The sequence below is a fragment of the Somniosus microcephalus genome, chromosome 11, assembly GCF_052327205.1.
Source record: "Somniosus microcephalus isolate GS21.2 chromosome 11, FLI_Smic_1.0, whole genome shotgun sequence".
Taxonomy (NCBI): domain Eukaryota; kingdom Metazoa; phylum Chordata; class Chondrichthyes; order Squaliformes; family Somniosidae; genus Somniosus; species Somniosus microcephalus.
The window spans coordinates 192,158,271-192,170,580 of record NC_140997.1 but is presented as its reverse complement, the minus strand read 5'-3'; the positions used below and the strand labels follow the sequence as shown (position 1 = coordinate 192,170,580).

At 50.3% G+C, this 12,310-nt stretch overlaps 1 protein-coding gene across 3 annotated transcripts in view; it reads right to left on the bottom strand.

Moving 5' to 3' along the window:
• LOC147111064 (protein FAM107B-like) overlaps positions 1-12,310 on the bottom strand; it is a 251,642-nt gene that overhangs the window by 28,341 nt on the left and 210,991 nt on the right. For all 3 annotated transcript variants that reach the window (XM_086001544.1, XM_086001545.1, XM_086001546.1), the window contains one exon: positions 4,216-4,390. In XM_086001544.1, the coding sequence (XP_085857670.1) occupies positions 4,216-4,390 (175 nt within the window). The remainder of the gene's footprint in view (positions 1-4,215; positions 4,391-12,310) is intronic.

Sequence of the window (12,310 nt, the reverse complement as noted above, 5' to 3'; positions counted from 1 at the left end):
GAGGGCAGAGAAATTAAACTGAAAATAAATCAATTATCGGATCATAAGGGCAGTAGAACATAGTAACAGAAGAACAGGAGTAGGCCATTCAACCCCTTGAGCCTGTTCCGCCATTCAATCAGATCATGGCTGATCTGTATCTTAACTCCATCAACCTGCCTTGGCTCCATATCCCAAACCATCTATGCCATCCATCTCGATCTGGTTCCACTTCCCATCTCAGTCTTGATCTGTTGGGAGTCTAATCTTCCTAATCTGCCAAACAAAACTTACTTAGAATGTCTATTTCTATTGAAAACATCCACTTGTAGTTTGCAGCAAAAAATCTCTCATATTAAGAATGCAGTAATTTTCAGTTCTAAAAGGATTTTTAGTAACAAGCATTCAACCCCACCCTGCCAGCTAGAATTAACGTCATTGTCAATTTACCAGAGATGTCTCAGCACGAATGACTTTTCCATATTCAAAAGGTTCTTATAGTCCATGGTCTTGTTCACCTGCACATACTTACCACTGCTGCTAGCCGCACACCCACATCTCAAAACTTGTACAAACTGTCAGCTATTCAATCCTGACAGGTACATCGCCCAAACACATTGCATCACACTCACTGACACACTTCCCTTTCTCTTACAGGAAAAGGTGGCGTAAAACCGGCACCAGCAGATCTTAACTGGCGGGGACAGGCTCGCCTGCATCACCTCACCCCCTTGGAAGAGGGGGTGCTGGCCATTATTGGCAGGGGCATGGCAGAGCCTGTGGCCAGTGGCAGGACTGAAAGAATAGAAAATGCCAGTATCCTCGTATGTTATTCTCCTTCACACATCCCACTTGCTCCTCATCCCAGAATCTCTTCTGATTTACAATCTGCACATGGTGTAAACATGCACCCTCTTTATTTTGCCGCCCACCCCTTCCCCTCACCACAGCCCTACCCTTCTGCCTTTCCCATTTCAGACACCCAAGAAATCCAGCCTGCCCAGCCAGTGGGTCAACATGAAGAGGGAGAGGAGAGTGAAGAAGAAGAAGAAACACCGTCACTCGATTTCACACTCTTCGCCACCAGCTCAGGCACTGGAACTGCATAGACTTTAGAGGTGAACTTAGAGGTGGGACCTGTGTGCGGTGAGTCACAGGGCATGAGCGTCCTGCAGCCAGGGCAGGGGGAAAGTGTAGCTCAAGTGCCAGCTCCCCGGAGGGCGAGGCCACACACGAGTTCTGCTGCACAGGACTCAGATGAAGATTTCAATGGGGTGGCCTACAAAAGAATGCACAATGAAATGCTTGTTGTATTGGCAGGCCTGCCAGAAAGCCTGAATGCAATCCCAAGGAGCATGGAGGAGTCCAGCTCCAGCCTTGCACAGGGCTTTGGGCAGAGCTTGAAGCCCATCCTTTCCAGCATGAGGGGGCGGGCAGATCTATTAATGCACTTGTGGACCCAACCATCATGCAGTGTCTGATGGCCGAAGTCCCCGCTTCCATTGCAGCACAAACACAAGCAACCCGACGTCTGAGTGCTGCACTGGAAGCTCAGACTGAAGTCATGCAAGCTCAGCTTGGTGCCACACAAGCACAGACTGCTGCCATCGTGGCTGGCTTTACCAGTGTTGAAAGGGGCTTGTAGGGTGTCACAGTAGTCCAGCAGTCTGTACTCCATTAGATTACTAGGATTGCTGAGGCGCTGCCCTGGGACAGTGGCAGTGGATCCTGCATTTCGTCCTCCCACCACTGCACTCCGCCAGTGCCCTTGCTGTTGCCCGTTCTGGCGAGTACTGGAGGGCTCCTCCAGAGCGGTCCAGGCAGTGGAACCGTTGCTCTATGATGTTTCGTGTGGCAGCATGGCTCTCGTACGCTTGCTGGCCACGTGTGGTTGGTTTGCGGAGCGGCGTCGTGAGCCAGGTGGCCAAGGGATAGCCCTTGTCGCCCAGTAGCCACCCTGTGGTTTGTCTTGGTGGCTCAAAGATGGAGGGAACAGCAGACTGGCGCAGAATAAAAGCATCATGACTGGTGCCAGGGTACTGGGCATTCACCATCAAGATGTGCTGAACATGGTCACACACCAACTGCACATTCAGCAAGTGATAACCTTTGTGGTTACGGTACATCTCAGCATTTAGATACGGTGCTCGCAAAGCCACGTGCGTGCAGTCGATGGCAACCTGCACCATGGGGAAGTCCGCTATCCTGGCAATGCCATGTACACACTCCACCTGTTTTTCTCTGGTCAGAGGGAAGACAATGAAGTCCCCTCTTCTGGCATAAAGAGCGTCTGCCACCTCTCTTATGCAGCAGTGGGCAGCGAACTGGGAGATGTTACAGATGTCGCCTGCTCCAGCCTGGAAGGATTCCGATGCGAAGAAATTCAGGGCCACGGTCACCTTCACAGCCACTGGCAGCGCCGTCCTTGCCCTGGTGTGAGGCTGCAGGTCTGGTTGCGAGAGGTGGTAGGGTTATGTGAGCACCTCCTTCGTAAAGTGCAGACACCTCACACACTGCTCCTGGCTCAGGCTGAGGCAAGAGAATTGCTCTCGGAAGACCCTTGGTGGGTAAGGCCTCCTGCTGAGAGCCCTTCTCCCCCTCCTCCCTCTGCGAGTAGCTTGTCCTCTTTGTTGCCTCTGCTCCATCTCCGTGTCGTGCTGTTGGCCAAGGCGAATGACAACTAGAGCACCCATGACTGGGAGCAAGTGGCCTGACCAGAACCCTTGAAGTCAGAAGCGGGGCCTTCTCCACTTGCAGCACCGCTCCCTGTCACCTCACCAACTTTAAACAACTCTAGAAAGCTCCAAACACTTCCACAAGCTTACGCAGAGTCAGTAGAAATCAAAAAGCAAGTTACCTGAAAGTTTAAATATCGCTGGTAGGGGGTCCTTCCTGCTGCTGAACGCATGTTCAGCTGTGCGAGGTTAAGAGAGGGCATTAGCTCCAGCAATGACGACGAAAATTATCGTACTGGCATTAAATCAGCATTGCAGGCTGATTGACGATACAATCTGCCTATTTACCTTACTTCCAGCGCACGCTCTTAATGACCGCTCTGCCGCCCTCAGCAAGATGGCGTCCGGTACGGCCCGCACCGTAATTGTACGTGTGCTGCTCGGACCCAATTTTGGTTCCAATTCACCACCCATAGTGCCCAAACAACGGGTGCTACGCAACTGAATTTCTAGGCGTATATATACCACACAACAATCAGAAACTTAGGAAAGGCAAAAACAAATATTTTAATTATTCTCCACAATTCCCTTCTGGTATTAGGTAAATTAGAATTTATTTTCATTGTACGACTTGCAATTCTTTCAACATTAACTTTGTTGTCGGAAAATATCAGGATATTCTGTTCTTGTTTTTTTGAATATATATTTTTCAGATTCTATTTTAAGAAATATGAAATAAATGAGAGGTCAAAGGTTAAGAGAGGCCAAGGTTAACGAGCACTTTCTCTTCACTTTAAACACTGACTTGGCAAGTTATAAAGCTCAGACTCCACATAAAATCTTTAGTAACCTTTTTATTGCATGGATTGCAATGGAATTACACATCTCCCTGAGCAGCTCTACAATTCGGATTGGTTGTCTAAAAGAAAAAGAGGAATTTTGATTCCAAACAATAAATTCATAGAATCATAGAAAAATTACTACACAGAAAGAGGCCATTTGGCCCATCGTATCCATGCCAGTTGGAAAAGAGCTACCCAGCCTAATCCCACCTTCCGGCACTTGGTCCGTAGCCCTGTAGGTTACGGCTCTTCAAGTGTACATCCAAGTACTTTTTAAATGTGATGAGGGTTTCTGCTTCTACCACCCTTTCAGGCAGTGAGTTCCAGACCCCTGCCACCCTCTGGGTGAATTTTTTTTTCCTCATCTCCCCTCTAATCCTTCTACCAATTACTTTAAATCTATGCCACCTGGTTCTTGACCTCTCTGCTGAGGGAAATAGGTCCTTCCTATCCACTCTATCTAGGCCCCTCATAAATTATACATCTCAATTAAATCTCCCCTCAGCCTCCTCTGTTCCAAGGAAAACAACCCCAGCCTATCCATTCTTTCCTCATAGCTAAAGTTTTCCAGTCCTGGCCACATCCAGTGCAATTGTCTAACCTATGTCCCATTACATCTGTAAGTCTACATGGTGTTATGTTAGACTCATCATTTGAATATCATTTAATAAATGCAGTGCGAAGCCACAAGAAGGTAATGTGAGTGACAGTTTCCTTACCGCTTCTGGTTCATGAGGAGTTCTCTATGTAGTTCTTGGTGACTTCTGGAGGCTTTGACTGGATTAAGGAGCTTCTTGGGCCTGATGAGATCAGGGTTGTTATCAAAATAATCAGGCTCCGCCATGAGACTGCTGAACTCCGAGGGACTGCTGCGTCTTTCAGAGTACATGGAGGCTAAAGAAGAGAAGGTGGTTATGTTAATATTGTCAGCAAAAAAACTGTCAATTCACCAATCTTCCAAATGTACATATGCTTAGAAATGAAGGGACCACTGTACATCTTTACAGTGCTTACAATTGTAAATTGTAAATTCCATTTGGCCTTTCCTGCACAATAGTTTATTGGAGATAATGACCCATTTAATAACAGTTGGAAGGCACCAATTAATTGGTGCAAGTTACGATGAAAGTTCTCATGAAAGTTCTGGCCCATTTTGATGTTCCTCAGATTTTCTGCCAGAAGCGACAGATGATGTTCAATTCTCCCATATATGGGCAGGCATATTGAAACAATATGCAAATGACAAAAACACATTATCCGAAGTACATTCCGTCATTTGCACCAAAACAAAGCTGAAGGCCAGGGGCGCTTGAGTGCACTTTGTGCTTACTTGAAAAACATTTTTTTTAAACATTTTCTGTCACGACAGTAACCACTGGCAATGGAATGCTGTGGTAGCCCATCGAGGCCTGCTGCAGCAATGCTCCAAACGCCCTCCAGGCAGATCTCTCAGCACAGGCAGAGGCCCACCATAATTATACTAATTGGCTGCGATCTTTCTGGTGGGCGGAAGTCCTGTACACTGAAGGGGTGGCCCAGGTCTGCATTTGTGGAATATCTGGGCGAGTGGAATAGCCTTTGTATTTTCTGTTGCTGGAGAGTTTATCTGTACATTCCAAATGCATTCCTTTGTACTTTCCCCCCTCAAGTCTAATGTTCACTTTGCATTAGACAGTGTGATGTCTGATAGACAACTAGGGAGCAATTTAATAATTGAAGTTAATGGAAATGAAAATCGGGAGCGTTGTATAACAGGCGGCTGGAATCGATAGTGCCCATTTTGCATGATCACCCAATAAAGTGTGACAGACAGAAATGTGTGCATATGCAAAGTTTTTCTATAATACAACAAGAAAATCTCCCACAGCTTCCTGCCTGCTTTTGTTGGCATGTTTGAGACTGTGCAGTCCTTAGTTGGGCCCGCAGTTAAAATGGCGTGCGCGTCCCAAGGATGTCGCCGGGACGCGACTTTGACATTGAAATTATGCCCTTGCTCCTCCAGGGCAGTCCGAATTCCTGCGCCTAAAATCAGACAAGTAAAGGTCGGGGGTGGGAGTGAGTTGGGAATGCAGTGTAAACCCACACGCCATCTTAACCCTCCGCTTACACCGTTCCTGCTGGGCGTGGTGGGTGAAAATCAGGCCTACATATTGTAATGAGCAATCTAAAATAGATTTTCTGTAAACAATAATTATTTACAAGTTCTAAATATAAACAAAAATATAGTTGGCACAATCATTCCCTTACACCTTCTAAAATTAATTTTGCAGCTCGTTTCTGGCATCCTCTGAATGGCCCATCTAGCTGTCAATTATCCAAATTATTCCACAGATAAAATTCCTCAAATTAATGCTTTATGTCAGATTTTTATAGAAAAATAAGGAAATTACTTTGGCAAAAGCAAAATACTGTGGATGCTGGAAATCTGAAATCAAAACAGAAAATGCTGGAAATACTCAGCATCTGAGAAGAGAGAAACAGTTAATGTTTCAGGTCGACTTCTAACAAAGGGTCATCGACCTGAAACGTTAACTCTGTTTCGCTCTCCACAGATGCTGCCTGACCTGCTGAGTAGTTCCAGCATTTTCTGCTTTTAGCATTTATTACGTTGTGCATTTCCACTCAACTGCAAAGAGCAGTAGGTGCGAGCACAGAGGCGGTTTCTCTGAAATAAAAATAATAAAATAGTTGACAATAGTTTGAATGTGAAACTTTATCTGAATAAAACTTTTAAATTCATTATCCAGCTGGTTTTCAAATAATCTAGAAAAAGAAATTCCTGTTCCTGCTGAAGGAGAGATTGTTTTCAAGTTGTACACGAAGAAAGGCAAGGGAATACACAATGAATGGTAGGACCCTAGGAAGGACAGAGGATCAGAGGGACCTTGGTGTGCATGTACATAGATCCCTGAAGGCAGCAGGACAGGTAGATAAGGTGGTTAAGAAGGCATATGGGATACTTGCCTTCATTAGCCGAGGCGTAGAATATAAGAGCAGGGAAGTTATGATGGAGCTGTACAAAACGCTAGTTAGGCCACAGCTGGAATACTGTGTGCAGTTCTGGTCGCCACACTATAGGAAGGATGTGATTGCATTAGAGAGGATGCAGAGGAGATTCACCAGGATGTTACCTGGGCTGGAGTGTTTCAGCTATGAAGAGAGACTGGACAGGCTGGGGTTGTTTTCCTCAGAGCAGAGAAGGCTGAGGGGGGACCTGAATGAGGTGTACAAAATTATGAGGGGCATAGATAGGGTAGATAGAAAGGAACTTTTCCCCTTAGTAGAGGGGTCAATAACCAGGGGGCATAGTTTCAAGGTAAGGGGCAGGAGGTTTAGAGGGGATTTGAGGAAAAAAAATTTCACCCAGAGGGTGGTTGGAATCTGGAACTCACTGCCTGAAAGGGTGGTAGAGGCAGGAACCCTCACAACATTCAAGAAGCATTTAGATGAGCACTTGAAACGCCATAGCATACAAGGCTACGGACCAAGTGCTGGAAAATGGGATTCGAATAGATAGGATTTGATGGCCGGTGCAGACACGATGGGCCAAAGGGCCTCTTTCTGTGCTGTATAACTCTATGGCCTAGAAATTCAGTTGTTAGCGCCAGCCGCTAGCGCCTTAAGAGGGCGCGAAGTGGGGCGCGAAGCGGCTAGCGCCCGGGCGCGGCGCGATCTGTGCCTCTCGCGAACTTGAGTCAAGAACTAGCGGCGGCGCAAAACCGCAGCGCCCGCTCAGCTGCGCGCGCAGATCCTGACGTCATTTCATGGTGCAACGCTCTTGGTGCGCCCCGAACCGGAACTTCAGTGGCGCCCCCCTTCTTTGCGCCTGGCACTCCCAGCGACTGGTTGAGTGGAACGGTTCCCAGTCGCTGTGGGGCTGGGGGGGGCGCTATTTAAAGGGGACTCTTCCTGCATTCTTTGTGGCAGCCATTTTGTTCCACTCCTTCTGTGCGAGAGAGAGAGATTTGGAGAGAGACAAAGGGAGAGAGCTTTCTGCTTTGACTCATCGCTCGCACAGGTAATTCTGACTTCAGGCCAGAGCTTTGCAGTTGGATTTATTTCTCAGTGCCATAGCCTTGAGTGGCCACATATAATGGGGGCTGCAATGGGTGGAAACATTGGGTTTCTGCATTGCATTGAAAGGGCTCAGAGACGCCGAGAGAGAGTGCCAATCATGGCCAGATGGAGAAGGGCCAACAGGCGTCGGCACAGGAGGCCTTACCCTCCCAGGGTATACCACCAGCACTTCTCCTACCTCAACATGTCTGAGGAGCAGTGCATTCGGAGGCTTCAATTCAGAAGGGAGGTGGTCACAGAGATCTGCCACCTGCTTCAGAGAGATCTGCAGCCTCAGCTGAGGAGCAGGATGTCTCTGTCGGTGGCGGTGAAGGTGACAGTGGCTCTCAACTTCTATGCCACCGCTCCTTCCAATCCGCTACTGGGGACATTGCCAATATCTCCCAGTTTGCAGTGCATTGCTGCATCCGCCAGGTCATGAATGCCCTCTTCAGAAGGAGACGTCAGTACATTTCCTTCCCCATGACCCCGGACAAGCAACAAGAGCGTGCAATGGGATTTGCAAGAATAGCGGGCTTCCCCATGGTCCAGGGTGCCATTGACTGCACGCATGTGGCTTTGCGGGTGCCTCTAGAGAATGCCGAGGATTACCGCAACTGGAAGGGCTACCATTCGCTGAACGTGCAGTTGGTTTGTGACCACAGGCAGCTCATACTAGCTGTGAATGCCCGCTTTCCAGGCAGCAGCCACGACGCCTTCATCCTGCGCCAGACATTTTTGAAGCCCCGGCTCACCCAGGAGGCTGGCTTCTCGGGGACAAGGGCTATCCTTTGTGCACCTGGCTGATGACCCCACTCCGTGTGCCCACCACCCCTGCTGAAGAACGATACAATGACAGCCATCAAGCGACCAGGAACATCATTGAGCACACAATCGGCGTGCTGAAGCAACGGTTCCGCTGTCTGGACCATTCCGGGGGAACCCTACAGTACTCGCCTGAGCGAGTCTCCCATTTCGTTGTAGTGTGCTGCATGCTGCACAACCTGGCTATCCTCAGGACTCAGCCACTGCCAGCAGACATTGGAGGACCACCAGAGGAGGAGGAGGAGGAGGAGGAGGAGCACCAAGACGGGAGGGAGGCACAAAGCGCAAGGGCCGTCCGTCAGCGGCTTATTGCAAGTCGGTTCTAGGCCCCCTCTCAGGGAATGGCTTGTGCCATTGAAAGAACATGAATGGAGCTGCTCCGCAAACCCTGAGGCGGTCAAGGCAACAAATAGTTCAAAGTGCAAACATGGACAATCTGAATAAAGACAATTCTTTATTTAACAAACTCTGTGCCCTTCCCGCATGACAAACAAATACAGAGAAACCCCCCAAAAAACAGTCAGACACATAACTGGCTCTCACAACCTGGAGAAAATGAACAAAACAGTGAAACAAAAATTACCATGATCCTCGGCCTTCGTAAAAAAGTAACACAACATTCTCGGCCTTCATAAAAAACTAACACAACATCCTCGGCCTTCGTAAAAAAGTAACACAACATTCTCGGCCTTCATAAAAAACTAACACAACATCCTCGGCCTTCATAAAAAACTCAACATTTTGCCACATCTCCTACTTTTTGGCCTGCGAGGGTGATCCGCCTCGCTTGCGCGATTGGCCCCTTCCCGCCCTGCAGCTCCTCCTCAATGGGACCTCAGTGGCTGCAGCAAGGCTGGGGGAAGGCTGCTGAGGGTCAGATAGTGAATCGGCAGATGCCCTTGGGGGACGGCCTGGACCAGCTCTGGGCCTGGAGGGCCCGGCTGCTGACTGCTCCAACTCTGCTTGGGCAGCAGCAGTCTGTCCTACGGGTGGTGGCAGCTGCAGTGGAGGAGTGACAGGAATGCTGCCAACCTGACAGAGCACAGGCACTCCCTGGGCGGCCGAGACACTGGCACTCACACGGGCCAGCACTGAAGCATGCGCAGCAATCTGCTGAAGCACAGACTGCTGGGCTGCTGCGGCGCGGCGCGGCGAGGGCCCCGCCGATTCTTGGCCGATCCAGCGAGGGTGGCAGCAGTTAGTGCCTGTGTGGCCCTGATCTGTGTCTGCATCAGACCAGCCAGTGAATGCATGGCACGACTAAGCACTTGGCTGGAAGCCGCATGTGATGCAGCGACGTCCTGCTGACTCCTGGCATGTGATGCAGCGACGTCCTGCTGACTCCTGGCCAGTGATGCAGCGACCTCCTGCTGACTCCTGGCCTGTGATGCAGCGACCTCCTGCTGACTCCTGGCCTGTGATGCAGCGACCTCCTGCAGACTCCTGGCCTGTGCTGCCCCGAATTCCTGCAGACTCCTGGCCTGTGCTGCCCCAAATTCCTGCACACTCCTTGCCAGTGACTCTATGCAGTCAGGCATCCTTGCCACTGCAGCCATGAGCTCAATGTGCCTGCGCCCATTTCACCAAGGAGCCGCACCTCCTCTGCGCTCACTGTAGCAGGACTAGAGGCCGAACTCACCCTCCGGGGAGATGGCCGCCGAGCTTCCCCACCCCTCCCGCGTTGCTGCAGCCCGCTGGGCCCCGGAGCTTCACCGTCATCAGACCCTTCCGCCCTGCTCCCCTCCAGGGAAGACGTGTCCCCATCATGGCCATGGGCTGCCTCGGCTGAGGGTGGCACTGATGGTCCGGCTTCCTCTGCCTCCTCCTCGCCTTCCGATTCACTCACAGTGCCAGCTTGAGGGCCCGCCTCCTCACCTGGCGATTCAGCATCTGAAAGCAGGGAGGCACAAGAGTTGCTTTAGAGTGAGGACAGGGCGGCAGCGAGGGAGGCATGAGTGTTGCAATGCACTGCATTGGTTTGAGAGTGGCAAAGGATGCTGCTGTGAGGCACAGGTGGAAAGAGAGAGGTCAAAAAGGTGATGACCTTACCATTGCTGTCCAGAACGGGGTCGGCATCTCCAGTGGCGACGGGGCCAATCAGCCGGCCTCCCATAATCCGCTCCACTCGCTGCTCTAGGTCGCTGAGGTCTTTAAGTTCAGGACGGCCTCCCCCGGTCCGTAGCTGCTGCCTGCGATTGTGGGCTAGCTTGCCCTGCAAGAGAAAGGACGGGCTCTGAGTACAGTGTCAAGCCCTGATCTTGCCTGCACTGCCTCCCATGGTGGAATAGCCCTGACAGTGTCAAGCCCTGATCTTGCCTGCACTGCCTCCCATGGTGGAATAGCCCTGACAGTGTCAAGCCCTGATCTTGCCTGCACTGCCTCCCATGGTGGAATAGCCCTGACAGTGTCAAGCCCTCATCTTGTCTGCACTGCCTCCCATGGTCGAATAGCCCTGACAGTGTGTAAAGTGGTGACTGTGCATGTGATTTTCATGAGAGTCCCATAGGTGTTGGATGAGGGCTGGGTATTGGGGCTTTCAGGACCCTTTGGCCATAAAGTGAGGTGCACATGCGGTGATGAAGAGGATACTGGAAAGGGTACTCACCATGACAACCCGAGTGAGGTCGTTGAACTTCTTTCTGCATTGCGTGGGTGTCCTGGGGACCATGCTGCTGGAGGTCACTCTGTTTGCCACCTCCCTCCAAGCTTTCCTGTACTCGCTGGGCAGCGGCCTCCTGCCACTGTCAGGGAAGAGGACAGGTCGCCGACGCTCCACTGCGCCAACCAGAACCTTCAGGGCACCCTCACTAAAGCGCTGCGCTCGCTCCCTGGCCTTCTCCATGGTCGTGGGCGTTGAGTTGTTGAAGCAGGTCTGTCTAGGCCTAGATTCAGGGCTGCAGTGTGCAGGGCGTGGCAGCAAAACAAATCGACCCTCCCCCTTTAAGAGCTGACCGGCACCAGCGTGTCTGCCTGCAATCTATAACTCGCCGCACCTGCGCTGCGCCCGCCCTCGCTGGTAGCGCCTCGGCTCGCCGGCTTAGCGCCTTATGATAGTCATGCTACGCCTGCTTTAGCGCAGCAGCAACCTCTTGGGGCGATGCAACTCAATTTCGGCGAAGGTGGTGCTAAGTTGCGCCCGGCACTAAATTTAGCGAACGCCCGGCTGTAGCGCCCCAAACGTGGCGATACTGAATCAAATTCTTGTATGCTGGGAAATTCTTCACCCTGCACATGCTCAGACTGCTGCATCCAGGGAAATGGGGGCAAAAAGGTTTCTGGTGGAGAGAAAAATACCAACTGCAATCCCAGGATTGAGAGAGAGGGCGAGACCTTGAAATAAAACTGTTACTAAACTGCAGATCTGTGGTAAATTCAATCATGTTATTGTGAAATGTGTAATTATTGATTTTGTTTAAAACCTTATATTTGGACATCAGAAATTTTATTGAGAAAAAGTGTTGGACAAAAAGCAAATATTTTTAAGTGATCTGATTGGTTAGTTTGGTCAGCCTTCTGCTCTTCTAATAAGTGAATATATGAGTGAATTACAATCAATAAATTTGCGTGCCACCCATTAGAGGCACAAGTCCACGGTGGCATAGTGGTTAGCACTGTTGCCTCACAGCGCCAGGGACCCGGGTTCGAATCCGGCCTCGGGTGACTGTCTGTGTGGAGTTTGCACATTCTCCCCGTGTTTGCGTGGGTTTCCTCCGGGTGCTCCGGTTTCCTCCCACAGTCCAAAGATGTGCAGGTTAGGTTGATTGGCTATGATAAATTGACCCTTAGTGTTACGGGGATAGGGTGGGATATGTGTTGGTGCAGGGGTTACGGGGATCGGGTGGGATATGTGTCGGTGCAGGCTCGATGGGCCGAAATGGCCTCTATCTGCACTGTGGGGTTTCTGTGATTCTGTTAAGTCAGGAGTGTGATGGA